The sequence below is a fragment of the Elgaria multicarinata genome, chromosome 1, assembly GCF_023053635.1.
Source record: "Elgaria multicarinata webbii isolate HBS135686 ecotype San Diego chromosome 1, rElgMul1.1.pri, whole genome shotgun sequence".
In the NCBI taxonomy this organism is placed as follows: Eukaryota; Metazoa; Chordata; class Lepidosauria; order Squamata; family Anguidae; genus Elgaria; species Elgaria multicarinata.
Window position 1 is genome coordinate 16,721,907 of NC_086171.1, and position 18,681 is coordinate 16,740,587.

Here is an 18,681-nt window from a genome sequence, read left to right on the forward strand (position 1 = left end):
GGGATCATTCTTGAGTCCAAAATCTAATCGTTTCTTCTGCTGGTGGTTTCCCACTTCCCTTAGTAAACACAAACACTAGGAACTGTTTCCAAATTCCTTCGAACTCATTTATTTTAGTTACGCCTTTTCTCCACTTAATATTACATGTCAGTTTATCATTAATGGCTATGTCCCATACTTCTTTGTACCATTCCTCAATAGTATATTCCCCTTGGACCTTCCAGTTCCTAGCTACCATCAGTCGTGCTGCAACCAACAAATTCGATATCAGCTCTATAGTTCCTTTTCCACACTTTATATCTTCAAATAGTGACAGCAATGCTATTTTTGGTGTTTGTTCTATTTTCATTCCCACTATTTCTTCAATTTCTGAGAACACCATCTTCCATAATCTTTGTACATATTTGCATTGCCACCACATATGTAAATACGTTCCTTTTTCCCCACAACCTCTCCAACAATTTGCTGAATGTTGATCACTTATCTTATTCAATCTAACCGGGGTTAGGTACCACCTCCATAGGATTTTAAAATAATTCTCCTTTATTCTTACTGATAAACTTCTCAACACTCTTTGTTTCCATAGTCCCTCCCAGCTCTGTCGCCCTATTTGTATCTTCAAATCTGATTCCCAAACCATTTTCTCTGTATTCTCTCTAAACTCCTTCTCTAACAATATTTTATATATTTCACTCATTAATCCTTTTGAAACTATACTCCCTCCTTTCCCTTCCTCCTTACTTACTACTAATTCTTCAAACCTCATCATCTTTCTGCACATTCTATTATCTTTAATCCACTTTTTATTCCATTGCTCTAATTGACCATATTCTAGCCAAGATAGCTTCTTCTCCTTTAACAAATTTTCCATATCCTCTCTTGTTTTAATATCTCTTACCCAATCCTTTAATCTTATTTTATTTTTCTCTTTTAATATTTTACATAATCTACCCTTTAGATCCTCTGGGAAATTCTTTAACATTATTATCGGTGCTAAGGGAGAGTTGCTCGGAAGCAGTTTCCCTTTAAATTTACTCCAAATTTCCCATTGAGTCCTCAGGAGTGGATTATCTATACTTCCAACCCACTTTCTTCCTCCGTCTTTAAAAAAAACATTCTCCAAATTCATCTCTACTTATTTTATTCCTTACAAACTTACGAACTAGAATACTGGCATGTTGCAAAGCAGAGTGCTGCCCTCCAACAACATTTTTATTTGGGTTCAAAAGAGTCGTTTTGTGTTTTAGCACTTATTTTGCACTTATGTTCTCTACTTTCAAGTTACTTTTCTTTTACTCTCACCAATTTGCCTTCTGGGAAATAGATTTTTTTATGACCAGCCATACCTATCGTGGCTGCCATTTTATGAATGAGCAAGACCCATGGCAGCCATTTTGTGAGAGCTCCTATGATACTCCCTGAAAATTCCTAATGTTCTCACTGACCCAAAAAGTTTGGGGAACCTTCAGATGAATGAATCTGTCAGTATCAATGTTTCCAACATCCCCCCCCACCAAAAAAAACTCAAGTTCTCTGAATCACATTTACCAAGAGATTTGCAATGTTTGTTAAGTTCATACTGAACAAAATTGTTACCATCTGCACTGGCCAGGTTCAGTTGGTGCGGCTATTCCCAACATGAAGAGGACCATGTTTTTACCTGCTGGCTATGTGGCTTTTAAAGATGAGGATCCTGTCAGAAAACAAAAGAGGTTGCAGCCCTAATTCAGCACTGCAAACACGGTTGAGTAAACAAACCCAGACTTTTAAGGGCATAGGCCATGGATGGATGCTTTCTCACATTCATTTATTTTTTAAGCTCAAGTTCTTTCCATTCCTCCTATGAAAGAATTTGTGAAGTTTGGTAAGTTCTTATAAAAAAATCGAACCTAGTGAAATTCTCAGCCATCCCTACTTTGGAGGAACTCTGTGTTCCAACTGGAGTTTCTAGTTGCCACTTGATAAAGCAAATTTCTGATGTGTGAATCCATTAAGCTTTCATAAGGATGCTGTGGAGGAATGGATCCCACCCTCCATCTCTTATACCATTGGAAATTCTGGGATCCAGCTAATCCTATCCATTCTTCTGGTTTCTAAGGCTTGTAGGCAGCACTCCTTAGTTAGTCTCATTGGGGGCATAATCTGAATGACAAGTATATTGTTCACCAAAGACTAGTCTCTTAGGCCATAAACCCTCCAAACATGACTTCAAAGATGGCTGGTTTAGAAAGGCCATTACTTTTACAATGACAAACTATTTCCAATTTCTTTCCAGACATTTTGCTTCCAGAACCTTCACAACAAATGGCACCCGTCCCACTTGTTAGAGCCAACACTTTAAAATGCCTTGCTGCATCATTCAGACATCATTTCAAGCCTTCAAATGCCCCCTAAATTCCACTGCCTGAAGCAGACTGGGGGGCATGGTAGGGCCGGAATCCTTGCCATGCTCATCAAAAACAAAACAATACCGAAGGGGGTAATGTAAAACACCAGAGGGGAAAGAGTTAATAACCTTGAAACCTGGAAATGCAAACCCCCCCCCCGACATTTTTTCCTAAGACCAGCAGGGGGTGCTGGTACTGGCTTGTGGTTGTCGAATTCCTGCTAGGCATGACCTCAGAAAAATCCTGACAACAGGGCCTGGCTTTGATTACAAGAATTCAGGATTTTTTTCCTTTCTAAGAGAGTCACCCCCCAGCTCGACCAACATTTTAAAATGCTAAGAGCAGGGGATAAGTTTGAAAAGCAAACATTTTCCCCAAAAGAAATTTATAGTTCAAATTTACACCAAGTTCACACTAACTGGGGCAATCCAAGTTTCCACTGAGACTTCAGCGTTCTCTTTGTAATCCATTAGTCACTTCCCTTGAAGAGTCAGTCTTTATAGGCAGCAGGATAAAATAGGCCCAGATGTGTGTGTAATGTTAGAACCTCTCATATGTACCTGCAAATTACTGGTTTTTGGGTGTGTTTTTTTTAAAAAAAAATCCCTAGAAAGTAGGGAAAAAAATGAACTGAGTGTAAACGGGAGGTTCTAGAGAAACTCTGGGTGGGGGTATCATGCTAATCAGTTGTTCAAGGATGACTTTTCTTCATAACTGCTTGTCCATTCTTTGCCTCCAGGACTGTGATTATGCCAATTGCCTCTGAGTTCGAGCCGGACATTGTCTTGGTTTCAGCTGGCTTTGATGCTGTGGAAGGCCATGACCCTCCTCTAGGCGGGTACAAAGTGACAGCTAAATGTATGTACACAGTTTTAAAAATCTTTCCTCCCCACTCTCCCCACCTCCCTGACTATTATAGGCAGGGCCAAATTTTGCCTGATTTGATCATTTATTGTTCTGCTTTAATCAGCAAGGTCCAAAGGTAGGGTGACCCTATGGAAAGGAGGACTGGGCTCCTGTACCTTTAACAGTTGTACAGAAAAGGGAATTTCAGCAGGTGTCATATGCATGCAGCACCTGGTGAAATTCCCTCTTCCTCACAACTCTTAAAACTGCAGGAACCCTGCCCTCTTGACCAGATACAAAAGAGGGTAGCTTTAACTGTTGTGATGAAGAGGGAATTTCACCAGGTGCTGCATGCATACAAATGGCTCCTGCTGAAATTCCCTTTTCGATACAACTCTTAAAGATACAGGAGCTCTGGCCTCCTTTCCATATGATCACCCTATGCAAAGGCAGCCAACTGATAGAGGGATACCAGAGCTTGGTACAACCAATGTCAACCCATCAAATGTATGGAATTAGGAGAATATAACATAACGTTCTGGCTTTTGTAGCATAACAAAGTTCTTGTTTGAAGGAAATCTTGATTTGTCTTTGTTTGTTTGTTTGTTTTGTTTTTGAGGCCTGCATTCAGGGAGAATTGCACGGATATCAGGTTGGATCCAGGTTTATGCTGGGTCAATTGCGCTGACAGAATTTAAATTCTCTGCTCCTTTAGCCCGTCTAGCTCTCTGAAAATTCTACACAGAGTTTTCAGGAAATCCTGCTGAATAGGGTGAGCGGTGGGAGCGGGGAACAGGAATGCTCAAAATCTCTTCCATGAAGAGAGGCCCCTTCTTCTCACAAAAGGCAGATCCTGGATCCAACCCATTGTTTGCTCTCAACCGCTAGGGGTTGAGCTAGCCTAGAACTATGCAGTTAATGCCACCATCCCTACATTAGAGCCACCCATTGTGCTTAAGTTTTACTAAAAATTCCTACAGCTCCTTATAAGATGATTTTGTTTTGTCACATTACATACATAGCAGTAGGTATGTGCCATATTCATCTCTGTACACTGAAAATGTGTCAGGAGAACCTTCCATCAACCTACATAACTTAAGAACATTTTACACAAAGTCCCCATTGTGTGACAAATGTTGCATGTGCAGCCTTTGCCTGTGTGATCTGGAAACTTGCTTCTTGTAGGGTTCCTCTTCTTGTGTGGAAGCCTACATGCATACAGGTTGTGTGCACATAGGTTCTGCTCATCCAGTACACTGAATGTGCATAGCTTGGAGCATGGTTTGTTCCCTACTCTCATCAGGGTAGCCACTTAATGCATCACCAAGAGGAAGTGCATCACCAAAAAGAAGACAAACAAGGACACAAATATATATGCATACTACATTTGGTGATCATGACTATAATTTTAAAAGAACTGTAATGATGACGGGCCAACTCTGCACCTTGTGGGACGGACGCAAGAAATAAGAGACGACACAAGTGCTGGAATTAAACTGGGCCACATTTATTCAAGATCTGCAAAGGGTTCCCACCGGGCATCCAGCCTGGCCCGCGTCAGGCCTTACTAAGTGAAGGGGCGAGCTTTCCAGGCCCAGCGGGTGGCGCTCTGTTTCGCCGCCCTGCTGTCCATCCCCTATGTGGGGTAGGGAGACCTTCCCTTGTCACCCCCAACCCATGCCCTCAGGCTCAAGGTGGGTGAGAGAGGTCGGCCTCAAAGGTGGTCCTTATCCCCCAGCCTGGCCACAAGGCTCAACACTGGGAGCCCTCGGGAGTCACCAATCACTGTAACAGTGCCTTGGGGTGCGACACACACTTTTAAAAGTCCAAAAACCCCTCCCAGCCCTAGTGGCGCGAAATCCTGCCAATGCAGGATAGCCACGTCTCTTCCCTGCACTGCCCACAAATCCCTCCCCATGCCCAGGCTTTGCCGGGCATGGCAGAATGGGCCTTGTGTCAAATCATTACAAATGTGGTATCCAAAGCAGGGAATAACTCTATGAAAGCAGTTTATGGAATGTGTCATGTGCCCCAACAATTATCAGTGCACTTCAATACCGCTATAAAGCAGTAGTGTAGATCTAGCCCAGATGATCTGTGTGCCCAATCAGTCTCCTGCCCAGGTACTAACTGGTGATGGGCAACTTGACGGCCCCAGCTGCTTTCCCTTCTTATAGTCCTTTAGCTGTAAATTGGAGTAGGACTGGACACCCCTTCTCATAGAGGACACCTTCAAATAGAGATCTGTCCTCTGTGAAGGAAGACAAATAGGCAGTGAGAGCCAGTGTGGTGTAGTGGCTAAAGTGTCAGACTGGGAGTCAGGAGATCTGGGTTCTAGTCCCCACTCGGCCATGGAAGCTCACTAGGTGACTTTGGGCCAGTCACAGACTCTCAGCCCAACCTACCTCACAGGGTTGTTGTTGTGAGGATAAAGTGGAGCTGAGAAGGAGGATTATGTACGCCACCTTGGGTTCTTTGGAGGAAAAAAGGTGGGATATAAATGCAATAAATAAATAATAAATAGGCACCCTGCCCTTCACCATTCACCGCATGTAGTTGAATGTCTACAGATGTCCGCATAGAGCTACATTCCAATTTTGGGGGGGAAATGTATATTCAAGTAGAGTGGGATAACTTTTCCTGGGCAGTTCCTCTTCAGACCCCTCCAGGACAATCACCTGTTTGAATATTTCTTCATGGCACATAAAAACATGCAAACAAAGCCTTGTATGTCAGGGAGAAGGTCAGGTTCAACCCCTCCTTGAAATGCTAGCTTTTTACAGGCAAGTTAACATAATGGACCATTAAAATATGTGATTCTTCATATTTGTCTAAAGTGATGCAATTCAGGAATGGCTACAACATGTGATATTAAGAATAAACTAAACAACCTAAGTTATATAAACAATCCACCTCTTTTCTTCCTCATTCTTGGCTGCCCCATTTAAGGTATCCAATGGTCCTATGGTGATAATAGCATTAATTTGCTTGCTAGAGATATGAGCCAGAGGTTTGGCTGTTGGGCAATATAGAAATGTAATAAATAAATAATTGTATTATACACTACAATGAAGTATCATTAAACTGACTGTCAAGCTGTTTTCATCTTATTTAAGACTATAGTCCCAAGTGTTAAGAATTCAACATTTTCATAATTCAGCCCAGTGTACTTCAATTCTGCTTTGATTGAATAAATACTTTATTTCAGTGGGACAATTTCTAAGCACTTATGTATTAAAGAAAGAGAGAGGGGGGTGATAGATTATAAGATCTCTCTCTTTCTCTCTCTCTCTCTCTCTCACACACACACACACACACACAAATGTAATGAACAATTTTCATTTCAGCATAGTCCATAAACTGCATCATATGCACTTCTTCAGATATTATATTGAATTTTAGTGTAACACCCCATAAAAGAGTCTCCCCACGGCCCCAAATTAAGACCATACATACCGTCTTTGATCTTCATGCACTGCAATTGCTGATATCAATGGAAATGCTTTGTGGAACTCAAGATCTGTATATTCCCTTTTGCTATATTATACCCTCACTCAATATTTTCAATATTTTCTTTTTATTGCTAAAAACCTTATTATATTTTCATATGGCAACTGATAATAGGAGGAGAGTAGGAGGACAGTTATTTCAAGAGCAAAATATTAAAGAACAGCGTGTTAGTAACTAATCACATCAATCCAGCAGTATGCCAGGCGTAGGTGTTGTGATATATACAAAGAGCTCCTCTATTCATTCACCTCAACAGATAGGGGGGGAAAATTTATGCCTATGCATCCCATTGATCACGAGCAGCCTTTTTCACCATAGAACTGCAAGGAAGAGTCTTGTCATGCAGGAACTCCAAGGGTGGGATTGTTACGTGAACACTAGAGCGCACGTGGTGGGGATGTTCTGTATTTGTGTTTTATAATTTCATCTCTAAAAATTCTGATAAACGATAGTCTTGTGTCATAAAACTATTTACTTATTAAAGGGTTGCACTTAGGATTTGTTTGCAAATCCTCTATGTTAAGGTTCAGTTGGATGAATCACCATTATAACCAGAAATCTGGAGGTGAGGGGAGGACAGGATATGGTTATTCTAAAGATGATGGTGGTAGTAACAACAACAACAACTCTATTTATCCATTTATTGGTCATCCTCCAAGTAACTCAGGATGGAATACATGATTCTTTCCTTTTATCCTTACAAAAATCCTGTAAGGTAGACTAAGGGCTCATCTACACCAAGCAGGATATTCCACTATGAAAGTGGTATGAAAGCGGTATATAAAAGGCAGGATCCACACGACTGCTTTATGGTGGTATTGAAGTTCACTGACAACTGTTGGGGCCCATTGACACATGCCATATACTGCTTTCATACCACTTTCATAGTGTTATATCTTGCTTGGTGTAGATGTGTCATGGCCCCCAACAGTTGTCAGTGCACTTCAGTACCACTACAAAGCAGCAGTGTGGCTCCTGCCTAAGAAGTAGCAATGTTACCCCCAAAAAGATTGTCAATGGGTGGTTAAATGAATCCAAGTCTTCCACATTGGAGCCTAGTATTCTAGCCATGCAATCTGAAAAAAACAAAAGTATGTTCATTATACATTTAGGCTCTATTGCATCCATGAGAAATAATTGGCTCCATTTGGATTAAAGGGCTCCTTCCCTGTAACACTTGCCCACCATGCAAAATATTTTCATCATGATCCAGCCCCAAAGTGATCCACTTTTTCACTCCATAATGATTTAATTGGGGAAATTGAGCATGTGCTTAAGTGTCTCCCATTGAAGTCCATGGGACTTAAAAAGTGCTTAACCTTGGCTGGATTGTGCCCTTTGTATTTGCTTTATCATAAAACCCTCAGGAAGAAAAATGTTATCCTTAAAAGTTCTTGATACCGCTTTATCACTCAAGATAGTAACAGGGCCATTAAATGGCAATTATCTCAAAGATGGTAAACAGTCAAGTGTCAAGCAAAACATTGGATGTTTGGAAGGGCTTCTGCCTTCCATGAAAAAGGCTGGACTTAGTTGACTTAGTAGAACTTGGTGCTTGCTTTTTCTTTGTTATCTCGATGAAAATATTTGAAACCAATGGGCAAAGCAGAATGATAAATACTAATAAGAAAAGAAGGCAAATCACTCAGTGTGACACTAGATATCTGCTGTGCCCAATTAGAGAAGCCAGTACAGTATAGTATGATAACATGATTCTCATCTATATGCAGAGATGGGCATCTATGGTGGACTTGCATCCCTATGCATTTAAAGAAAGGAGGGGGGGGAAAGAAGTTAAATTATAAATCTATTTTTCAAAGAGTTTTTGTTGAAATAAAGTATTATCTCAGGATATCTTTTGCCTGGCTCAGGTAGTGAGAGGGTGTGATGAGTGGTGGTGGGGAGGAAAGCATAGGTAAATATGCTGGTCCATTAGAAACAAATCTTGAATCTCCAGTCAGGCTAGGGATATTAGAGAAATCCAAAGCAGATTCAAATGAGTTTGGATTCCATTGCAGACCAAGGCCAGATCTACACCAAGTACGATATAATAACACTTTGAAAATGTTTTGAAAACTCTCTATAGAGTGTGTCCTGGGCCACAGCAATTGTCACTACTCCATTATAAAGCAGTAGTGTAGATCCTGCCCAACTTTTTCTGAGTCACATGGATTCTGCAAACTTGTGGTTCATTTTAAAAAAAAACTTTTGGGGAGGATTCACAAGTATGCATCAGTGCAAGTGGATACTTGTGCTAATGTGCATTAACACTAATGCTCATTTGTGCAAGTGGAACATTATTCTTGTACATGCCTAACCCCCCGTCCTCCCAATTCTGTCCATGCGCAGACGACGGAATGAAAGACGCCTGACAGTCCGCAAAACACAGACAGGAGGGATTTAACAGAATCCGTACATCCCTAAATCAGGCATTACGTTTCTTAGGACCAACTAAAATGTCACACATTAGTGAGCAACCTTTAGAATTTAAAATGCTTAATCAAGCAGAATGTTAAACAAAATGGGGGAGGGGGAGAAAAAGCTGGGAGTGGTGTAGTTGTTCTCCAGGTTCAGAATAATCTCAAGCTGAAATGTAGGAGAAGTCGGCAGATGCGACTGCGTTAGCATCTCGTGGAGCATCATCGGATGAGCCTTTTATAGCACACTCGTAACTGGCCACTCACATATGTTCGTGGGTCCTTTTGACTCTGCCATCTGCCTCCCATGCATCTCACGCTCCTCCTGATCTTTTTTCCATCATAAAATAATCAGAGAAAATCCGATCTTTTTGGCTATAGCAAAACTTGCAGCCATTTCCTGCTGTTTGCAGGAGAAGCAGCGCAATAAAGACACCCACTGAAAGGGCCATGTGGCTGTTGCTTGCTTTCTCTTTCTTCCCCATGTGAAGAAAGAGGAAGCTGCTGTCCCTATTGTGGGACAGAAGCAGGAGGCAAAGCGACGGTAGGGAAACACAATCCCCCCGCCCCCGGCTGATGAGGCTCATGGTGTAAGACAGATTCTAAAATGAATCCATGGGTATTGGGACAAGGAAACAAAACATAGATGAAAATATAAAACCCAGCAGTTAGTTGGTTCTGTCCCAAGCCCTAATTGGAAGACACAGGAACACCCTTGGGAAGCAAAGAACAATAATAAAGAGCAACAGGGTGGTTTTTATATTTGTAAAGCTGAAGATATCTATTTTTATATTTGGGTGATGCACTAAGTTTAAAAAAAAACTCATAGAAAATAGTAATGATGACTTGACAATATGAATGTGTGTATTTATTTGTAGTTTTTACTTCTCATGGGAATCACTGCAGATCATTGCTTTGTATTCAGCCCCCCCCCCCGCCAACACACAGAGGGAGATGGAATGAGACAAGAACCTATCACAGATTAGGAAAAGTCTGTCAAATATATCAAACCAACATCGCTGTGAATCCAGAAGGCTTATTTTTGGGGGTGACAAAAAAGAGAGAAAGGCAGGGCTTGAACAAGGGACAAATATTATCTTGCATAGCACCTTAGGTGGCGGTGGGGTGTGTGTGTGTGTGTGGATGCAGATTGCATTTGTTTGTTTGCTCAGCAGCTACATTTCAAGCTGTGACAAGCTGCTGTGCTTCCAATGGTGTGTGTTGAGCAAAGTCAGAAGAAAAGGAAAGGCAGCAATTTTCACAGGGTAACTTACGTACCATTTCCCTACTGTATGTGCAAGAGGAGATTTGGAGAAAGGAAAGCTATTGTAAGTCTAAACAAACCCCCCCCTCTCTCTGTCCCTTTCTTTCCTTTTTTCTCTTCTCTTCACTTCTTTCTTTCTATTGTTCTCTCTCTCTCTTGCATTTTTATACCGCCCAATAGCCAAAGCTCCCTAGGCGGTTCACAAAAATTAAAATCATTAAAAGTATAAAACGAACAGTATAAAAACATGATATACAATACAACATAAAAGCATGACCAGGATAAAATCACAACCAGGATTAATCATTCTCTCTCTCTCTCTCTCTCTCTCTCTCTCTCTCTCTCTCTCTCTCTCTCTCTCTCTCTCTCTCTCTTCCTTTTTTCTTTCTTGCTTTCTCTCCCTCCCTCCGTCCCTCTTTTTCCTTCCTTCCTTACATTTTTTCTTTCTTTTAAGAAAATGGCACTGAGAAACCCCTAATTTGATAAGGAGCTCATTTCTAAGAGCTTCACATCCTTGCTACTGTGGCTCCTTCCATAGATCTTTATGTGTGCTCTTCAAATAAATAGCTAGTAATAATATTTATTTATGGTGGGTAGTCCTGAAACCAGCAGGGAGTTGGCAGATATTAGCTAGAGCTCATGGTTCCCTGCTGAACTGTTAAGGGTTCCTTGACATCATTACCTCAAATACTTCACAAAACAAATGCCTCTTATCAGTGGCAATATTTTCACACTGGCCCCTTGGCCATGGATTTCAAAAGCTAAGCACAAGGAAGACCTAAGAGGCAATAACCCTTAATCTGACAGAGACCCTAGACAACCTAGGCGTCTCTAAAGTCTGCTGTGGTGTGTTTAAGTACATGAGGTGATTAGAGACCATCTGTTTCATGGTCCGTAAGTTCATCTTTCCTACATTCTCCTCCTGAGGTGTACTCCTCAGTTTGAGGTACTGCCGGCATTCAAGATCTGACGTTAGCCTATGGTGATATCTTCTCTTTTTCTCAAGTGATTGCCCAGGTTTATTTTTTTTAAAAAAATGAAATGTATTGATAGTTTCCTGAAACTATTACGAAGTAGAGTATGGGGTTAGTTGAAAGAAAATCAGGGGAATTTCAGTGATGGCATCTTTTTTTAATTGCAACAGCAGTTTTGGAAATCTTTTGCAAAATATTGCGCATTATAGGTAATGAGCATGCTTTGACAAGGATAAAAATTGGATGGGAATTTTACTCTGTGGCAGGCAGAGCAATCCAAATGCCCAGATCTGTTGGCTTGGGGTGCCAATGCAGACAAGCTACTCTGCTTGTGAAGAAGCACTCCTCCGTTGGTGGGCTATATCCATTCCAGAGTCCCAAGTTACACCTGCAGAGTGCTCCGCAGACTCAGGCCTTAGCTAGACCAGGCTATATCCCAGGGTGAACCCTGGGATCATCCCTGTGCGTCCAGATGACACACAGGGGATCCCAGGATCAGGGAGGAATCATCCCTCCCTTGTCCCAGCATACAGCCCTACACTTTGGGCCCGCTTTTTCCTGAGACCGCAGAGCATGTGGCCTGTTTCCGTGGGTTTACCCAGCTCTGCGCAATTACTTGTGCAGAACCAGGAGCTGTGTATGGGTTAGGGTGGGGGAGCGGGGAAATGAAATGATTTTTTTTAAAAAAAAAAAACCACTTACCTTTGCGCATGACCATTCATGCACTCCTCTCCCTTTAAGAACATTAAAAAATGGCGGGTGCGATGCCTCTCTTCCTGAGGTTGTCACACCTTACATGTAAATGAGGGCAAGATCTCGTGTTAATCGCAACGCGAGGTCTCCCCTCCTCTCCCCCAGACTTTCAGGTAGGTCTAGCTAATGCCTCTGTGACCACCAAGCCTTTTAAATCTGCAGAAGTTATTATCATTTAAGTAAAACTTTTGGCATGACTAGTTAGTATTTAATCAAGAGATAAGGGTTTGGTTAATCTACTGGTAGTGATGTTCCTGCTTGCATTGGGCCCAAAATTAGGGAATAAGGGCAGAGGTGGCTTTGGATACACACTGGATAATTCTCCCAATTGGTTTTAGTGGTGGAGACTTTAATAAAAGTTCCACTGGGCTAAAAAAGCTACCTGTACTTCCCACTTTGGAAGTGGTGGGTGATCCACACTTCACTCTCCCCCCCCACCGACACTTATTGCTCTCTTAAGGGCACAATTCTATGTACATTTAGACAGACTATGTCCTACAACTCCCAGCATTCCCCACTCAGCTGGGTGGGGAATACTGGGAGTTGTAGGACTTTTTCTGTCTAAATAAGCCTAGGATTAGACCTTTAGTCTTCACTAATGAACGACACGAAGTCAATAAAGAATGATGTACAAGAAAAATAATGCACTACTATTGAAATTTATTTCTCGCCTGAGGGAGAAAGCTTTTCATCCCTAAACCTCCAGATATTTTAATATGTGGCCACCAACCCTATCAAAGCCTCAGTAGTTACAATAGCTCAAACAGAACTATTGGCATGACTATTCACTATTTACTCGAGAGATTAAGGATTTTGGTTAAACTGCCCCATTGGCTTATGACTACTACTATGCCCATATAATATTTCTTGTGATTGTCTGCACTTTAGAGCACCCTTCAAATTAAATGCTAGTGGATGCTCAGAAAACTCAGGTAGCCTTCTAGTATTACATGTTCAGCTCATTTTATTTCTAATTAATTAGCTTAGTATAATCTTCCCACACATCCCAGCCTCTCAAAAAATGAAGGCTTGCTAAAGAAACTGACCATGAAATTCATCACACACAAACATTCTGTAGATATGCAGAAAACCAATCTAAACGGTATACTCCAAATGTTTCTGGGAATGAATTCATGCCAAGAACATAAAGAGTGGTTTGAGCCATTCCTACACACAAGTTGCACCTTATCTCACCAGTACGGTTTCACACTGGGAATTGTTTCTAGCTCGATATGGCTGTATCCATGGCCACAGCCAGGGTCACATCTTACACTCTCCACACAAATGCCTCTGTGGAGACAGTTGGGGCACGCTGCATGAAGACGTTTATCGCCTGTCTCAAGCAGGTCATAAATACTTCAACAGCAGAAGGATTAGCCAGGTTTAGGCCACAATCCAATGTTGATTTTCATGGGCAAAAGACATCGTCTAACTCAATGTTGTAGGTAACCTTATTCATTTATTAAACATCTGTCATAATTATATTCTGCATTCCTTTTAGCCTTACAAGTACTCTATGGAGTAGGTTAAGCTGAGGCACAGTGACATGGACTGGAATGGATGGATTATATTAGGGAATGGGTGGATCAATCTATTTCCTGTCCATGCCAGTTTTGCATATGATTTTTTTTAAAAAAAATCAATCTGTGATTTTAAAAAAAGCATGAAAAATCACATTATTTTCAATATTTTTTTTCACAAAATATGCATTTTACTATAAAATGTGCAATTTGTATGCATATTACACTAAAACAAACAATTATAAATGCATTTTTGTACATTGTTTGAGCTGAGAACTGTATTGCAAAATTTGGAGACATGCAAAAAAATAAAGGATAACTGTTCTGATCCACGTATCAGTCTGAATATGGGCTGAACAAAATCTTTGGGCATCCCGACTATAAGTCCAATGTCCCCATTTACCAGATCCAGTTCTTGCTTCTGGTACCTGTGCATGTAAATCATTGACTCTTCGTCAGTGGCACCACCAGGGCTGGATCCGAGGTCCGGGGCTCCAAGATCTGAGAGGGCGTCCAAATTACCCCCTAAAGATGGCAGGGCTTCATGAGGGCATCGGTGTAAAGACTGTCCCTTTGCTACTGCTATACCCTCATTGGTTAAGTCCCCCCAAAGGCAGCACCTGATTGATTCAGATAACTGCTACTCAAAATGTAAGGTGTTTTTTTTTTAACGGTGTGCCACAGAGCTTAGAGGCTCACCTGGCCAACTGCTGTAGTACCTCCTTTTGCCAGCTGCAAATTGCCACTTTCTCCCGTTGCCCTAGCAAGCGTTACGTATTGTGCATAAGCTTTTGTTTATGCTAGTGCAACTTCACTGGGGCACAATTGGATACTACTCTTAGGTTTATTCACTTATTTATTACATTGCCATATTGCCCATTAGCTGAAGCCCCCTAGTTGCCATGCAATGTACATGTTTATTTATTTTATTTATTACATTTATAAACCACCGCATAGCCGAAGTTCTCTGGGCGGTTTACAACATGTTTAATACTTCTTAATGTGCTGACTTGGGGGAAAAACATTCGGTGGAGGGAAATTGTGTGCAATGACACCCTCATGACAAGCATAACGCATAGATTGGCACTCATGTCCATTGACTAGAACTGTGAGCTTTGAGTCCCCATCTAAAGTTAAATTCTGCTGTACAGACAGTGATGGTGGCACGATGAGCCCATTCCTTTGCACAGTTCTAACGATGCCAGTGGCTGGAAGATAACACCAATGTCTCTCTTCAGATCAAAGGAGCAAAGCAGAAAAGTGTGGCTGTGGAAAGCCAACTAGGGCAGGTTTTGTTGTTCTTTCTGGGTTGAGAGGGAGAGGAAAAGAAATGTTCCCCTTGCGGCGAAAGATCTTGGCTTTTTGTGCATTTCTAACAATATTTTGGACTATAAATCAGGAAATGAAGTACTATAAATAGGGACTTTCAAGCATGGCCTTGGAACAAACTAATGTGAAACGTAAGCACAAAAACGTCAGTGTGCCAGCTTGGATTCTTAATTCAAGATCTAAGTGAGATATACATTTTAAAAAAATGGCTTTATATCTTCAGCCCCCTGATTTGGCTTTCATAAAAAAAAGCCTCTGTTTAATGTATTAAAGTATGGTGTGAGTGTGTGTTTTTCTTTAGGAAATTGCAAATCATCTATGCTTGCGATCTGTTTTGCCCTTGCCTGTCCTGCAGTCATAGAATCATAGAATAGTAGAGTTGGAAGGGGCCTATAAGGCCAAAGAGTCCAACCCCCTGCTCATTGCAGGAATCTACCTTAACGCATACCTGACAGATGGTTGTCCAGCTGCCTCTTGAAGGCCTCTAGGGTGGGAGAGCCCACAACCTCCCTAGGCAATTGTTTCCATTGCCATACTGCTATAACAGGAAGTTTTTCCTGATGTCAGCAGGCACCATGCCAATACTACAGGATCAGAACTGGCTTTCTTGCAGGGTTGTTCTATTTAAAGAAGCATCAGTTGTTGTGCTATTATTTATTTAATTATTTATTTATTACATTTTTATACTGCCCAATAGCTGAAGCTCTCTGGGCAGTTCACAAAAATTAAAACCATGAAGAGCATAAAAAACAACCAACAATCTATTATTATTATTATTGTTTATTTATATAGCACCATCAATGTACATGGTGCTGTACAGAGTAAAACAGTAAATAGCAAGACCCTGCCACATAGGCTTACATTCTAATAAAATCATAATAAAACAATAAGGAGAGGAAGAGAATGCAAACAGGCACATGGTAGGGTAAACAGGCACTGGGTAGGGTAAAACTAACAGTATAAAGTCAGAACAAAATCAAGTTTTAAAAGCTTTAGGAAAAAGAAAAGTTTTTAGCTGAGCTTTAAAAGCTGCGGTTGAACTTGTAGTTCTCAAATGTTCTGGAAGAGCGTTCCAGGCATAAGGGGCAGCAGAAGAAAATGGACGAAGCCGAGCAAGGGAAGTAGAGAGACCCTTGGGCAGGCGAGAAACATGGCATCAGAGGAGCGAAGAGCACGAGCGGGGCAATAGTGTGAGATGAGAGAGGAGAGATAAAAAGACAAATACGACAAAAAAGACAAATATTTGTCTAAAAAGACAAATACGAAATACAATATACCCTTGCTCATGCTTCATCCCAAGGCTACTTTGGATTTTCATGTGTCAGAGATTAATTGCATGTCAGAAAAATAATGCTCAAACAAGTTACCCCATTGCTGGTTTTATATACCTTCTAGTAGAGGTGAGTGAGTTACAATCAAAAATAGAGTCAAACAGAGCCCCTGAGAAATGAGGGTGATATTAGCCTGGTCAAGGGGACCCTGAGATTTGCAATAATAATAATAATAAAAAATGTTCTCTATTCTGCAATGAGGCAACTGCCCCCTAACAACAACACCCCCCAAAAAAGGTCAGTGAGGATTGAGCCATGAAATGTTGAGTTGGAAAAGGGAAAAAAAAGCAAACTACGAAGAGGGCAGAGAGGAATATCTTGTTTGAGTGGGGGGGTCCCCAACATTTTTGGTTTGGTGGGCACATTTTGAATTTTGTGGGTCTTATGGGCTTTCTCACAACATGGCTGTTAGGGGTTTGCCCATCCATAAAATGACTGTTGTAGTGGGAATAGCTGGTCACAAAACACAAATTCCCCAGATGGTAAACCCGTGAGGCTAAAAGAAAAGTAACTTGCCCAAGAAACTAATTACAAGACAGAGGTGGAGTGAGAGCTCCAAAACACAAAACCACTCTTTTGAATCCAAATAAAGATGGCGTTAGAGACAGCACTCACTTTGCAACATACCAGCCTCCCAGTTTTTGTTTATAAATAAATAAATAAATATCTTCGGAAATGAAATAAAATCAGGAGGAGCAGGGAACCTGGCAGGTACCACATTGGAAACCTCAATGCTAGCTTATGGGATCTTGGGTAAAGGCATGGGCTGGTGGGCTGGCACTCTGAACAGGAATGCTCACGCTAGGACGTAAAGATGCACTGCAGCATTTTGTCACAAGTCCCAGTTGTTTATATACTTCAAGCCAAACAGAAGAGGCTCTCTACCAGTGGTACCTCCTGCCATTGGAGAGAAATAGCAATGGGTTTAATTCCCCATGGATTGGCTAGGCATTGTTTACTGAGCATTGATACATGGTAGGTTGGTTTAGATGCAGCAGCTTACATCCATCTCTGATCCAAGGGTATCGGCAGTAGCTGCATTTGGGATGCCTGTTTGTTCCTTCCATAAGAAGCTTTCTCAGTATTGCCCAAACCACAGGTAAACATGGTGCTCTCTTCACAGTGACGGATTGGCATCGCTCTAACACCAAATCCCATTCTATCACTGATGTGTGGTGGTGGCAAGTTCTCCTTAGGGAAAGCAGAGCGGGCTTTCTGGTGGCCACTGGGCTCTCTTGGCCCTCCCCCTCCCATGGCTTTCAGCAACCAATAGGAGATCACCTTCCACCTGGGAACACCCCCGGAGTGTCTCTGAGCGAGGACAGACCAGCAGAAGAGTCAGGCTGACCTGGCTGTGGTTGGAAAAGTTAGGGTAAGGCAGGCATCTTTGCCTCTTTGCTCCAAGGTGACTTCAAATCTGCAGCTGCGTCATAGGAATGACACAGCGTGGCTTCGGAGCAACCCTAGGGCAAAGACAACGTGAAGACACCCCCCAGGTGTGCCTTCATTTCAGAAAGAGTGAACAACAAAACCAATGAAAGTTTTAATCATGAAAATGGATAAAGCGAAGGGACTCTCTACATCCCCCCCCCATTGCCCCAACCACCACTCCTTGCATATCCCAACAGAGAAACAGGAGTTAGAATGACAAAGGCAGCAAGACTTGGGGGAGAAAGTGGAGGAAAAGATGGAGGATCCAATTCTGAACTCTGAATGAGAAAAACCTGACCTTCAATAAAAGCCCCCTCGCCCCCTGAGAAATAATGTATTGCAGAAAGGGTTGGTTTTTTCTCCCAGAGGCTCTGGGGAACTAAAAAATGCCTTCCCAAAACCAAAATAGCCATATGTAAATTAAGAGCACAAAAGCCCAGTTTTATGATTTGGGTTGCAGTTTAATTCCTTTCTATCTTTCTGGCCATTGTTTAAAAAAACCAGTCAAGACATCAAAGGGAAATGGCATGTGTTCCAAATCAGGGCTGCAGTGCTAAAGTATGACAGCACAAAAATTAAAACTAAATAAATGTGCTGTTTTAGCTCTCCTATTTTCCCCAAAATTGCTTCTTATGAAATCTGTTCCTTTAAAGACATGAAGGTTAGTTGGTTGGTTGTTCTTTGCTTCTACATTCCTTTATTTGTTTGATCTTTACTTTACAAACTTGACCAAGCTGGTGCAATGAGAAAAGACATTTCCCCCCTTTCCAAGAAATACAATAATAAAATGGGGAGTTACCCTAATAAGTTTGAACACCTGATCCTTCTCAGGCATTTATGGAATAAAATGAAACATTTGTATTCAAAAGGATGCCACAAGGAGGCTTGATGAGAAAATACGAGTGAAAAAGAAAATGAC

At 41.5% G+C, this 18,681-nt stretch overlaps 1 protein-coding gene across 1 annotated transcript in view; it reads left to right on the top strand.

The window, feature by feature from the left end:
• The window catches only part of LOC134413411 (histone deacetylase 5-like), a 168,745-nt gene that overhangs the window by 101,959 nt on the left and 48,105 nt on the right, over positions 1–18,681 (top strand). Inside the window, exon 10 of the mRNA XM_063147590.1 lies at positions 3,127–3,245. Coding sequence (XP_063003660.1) covers positions 3,127–3,245 — 119 coding nt within the window. The remainder of the gene's footprint in view (positions 1–3,126; positions 3,246–18,681) is intronic.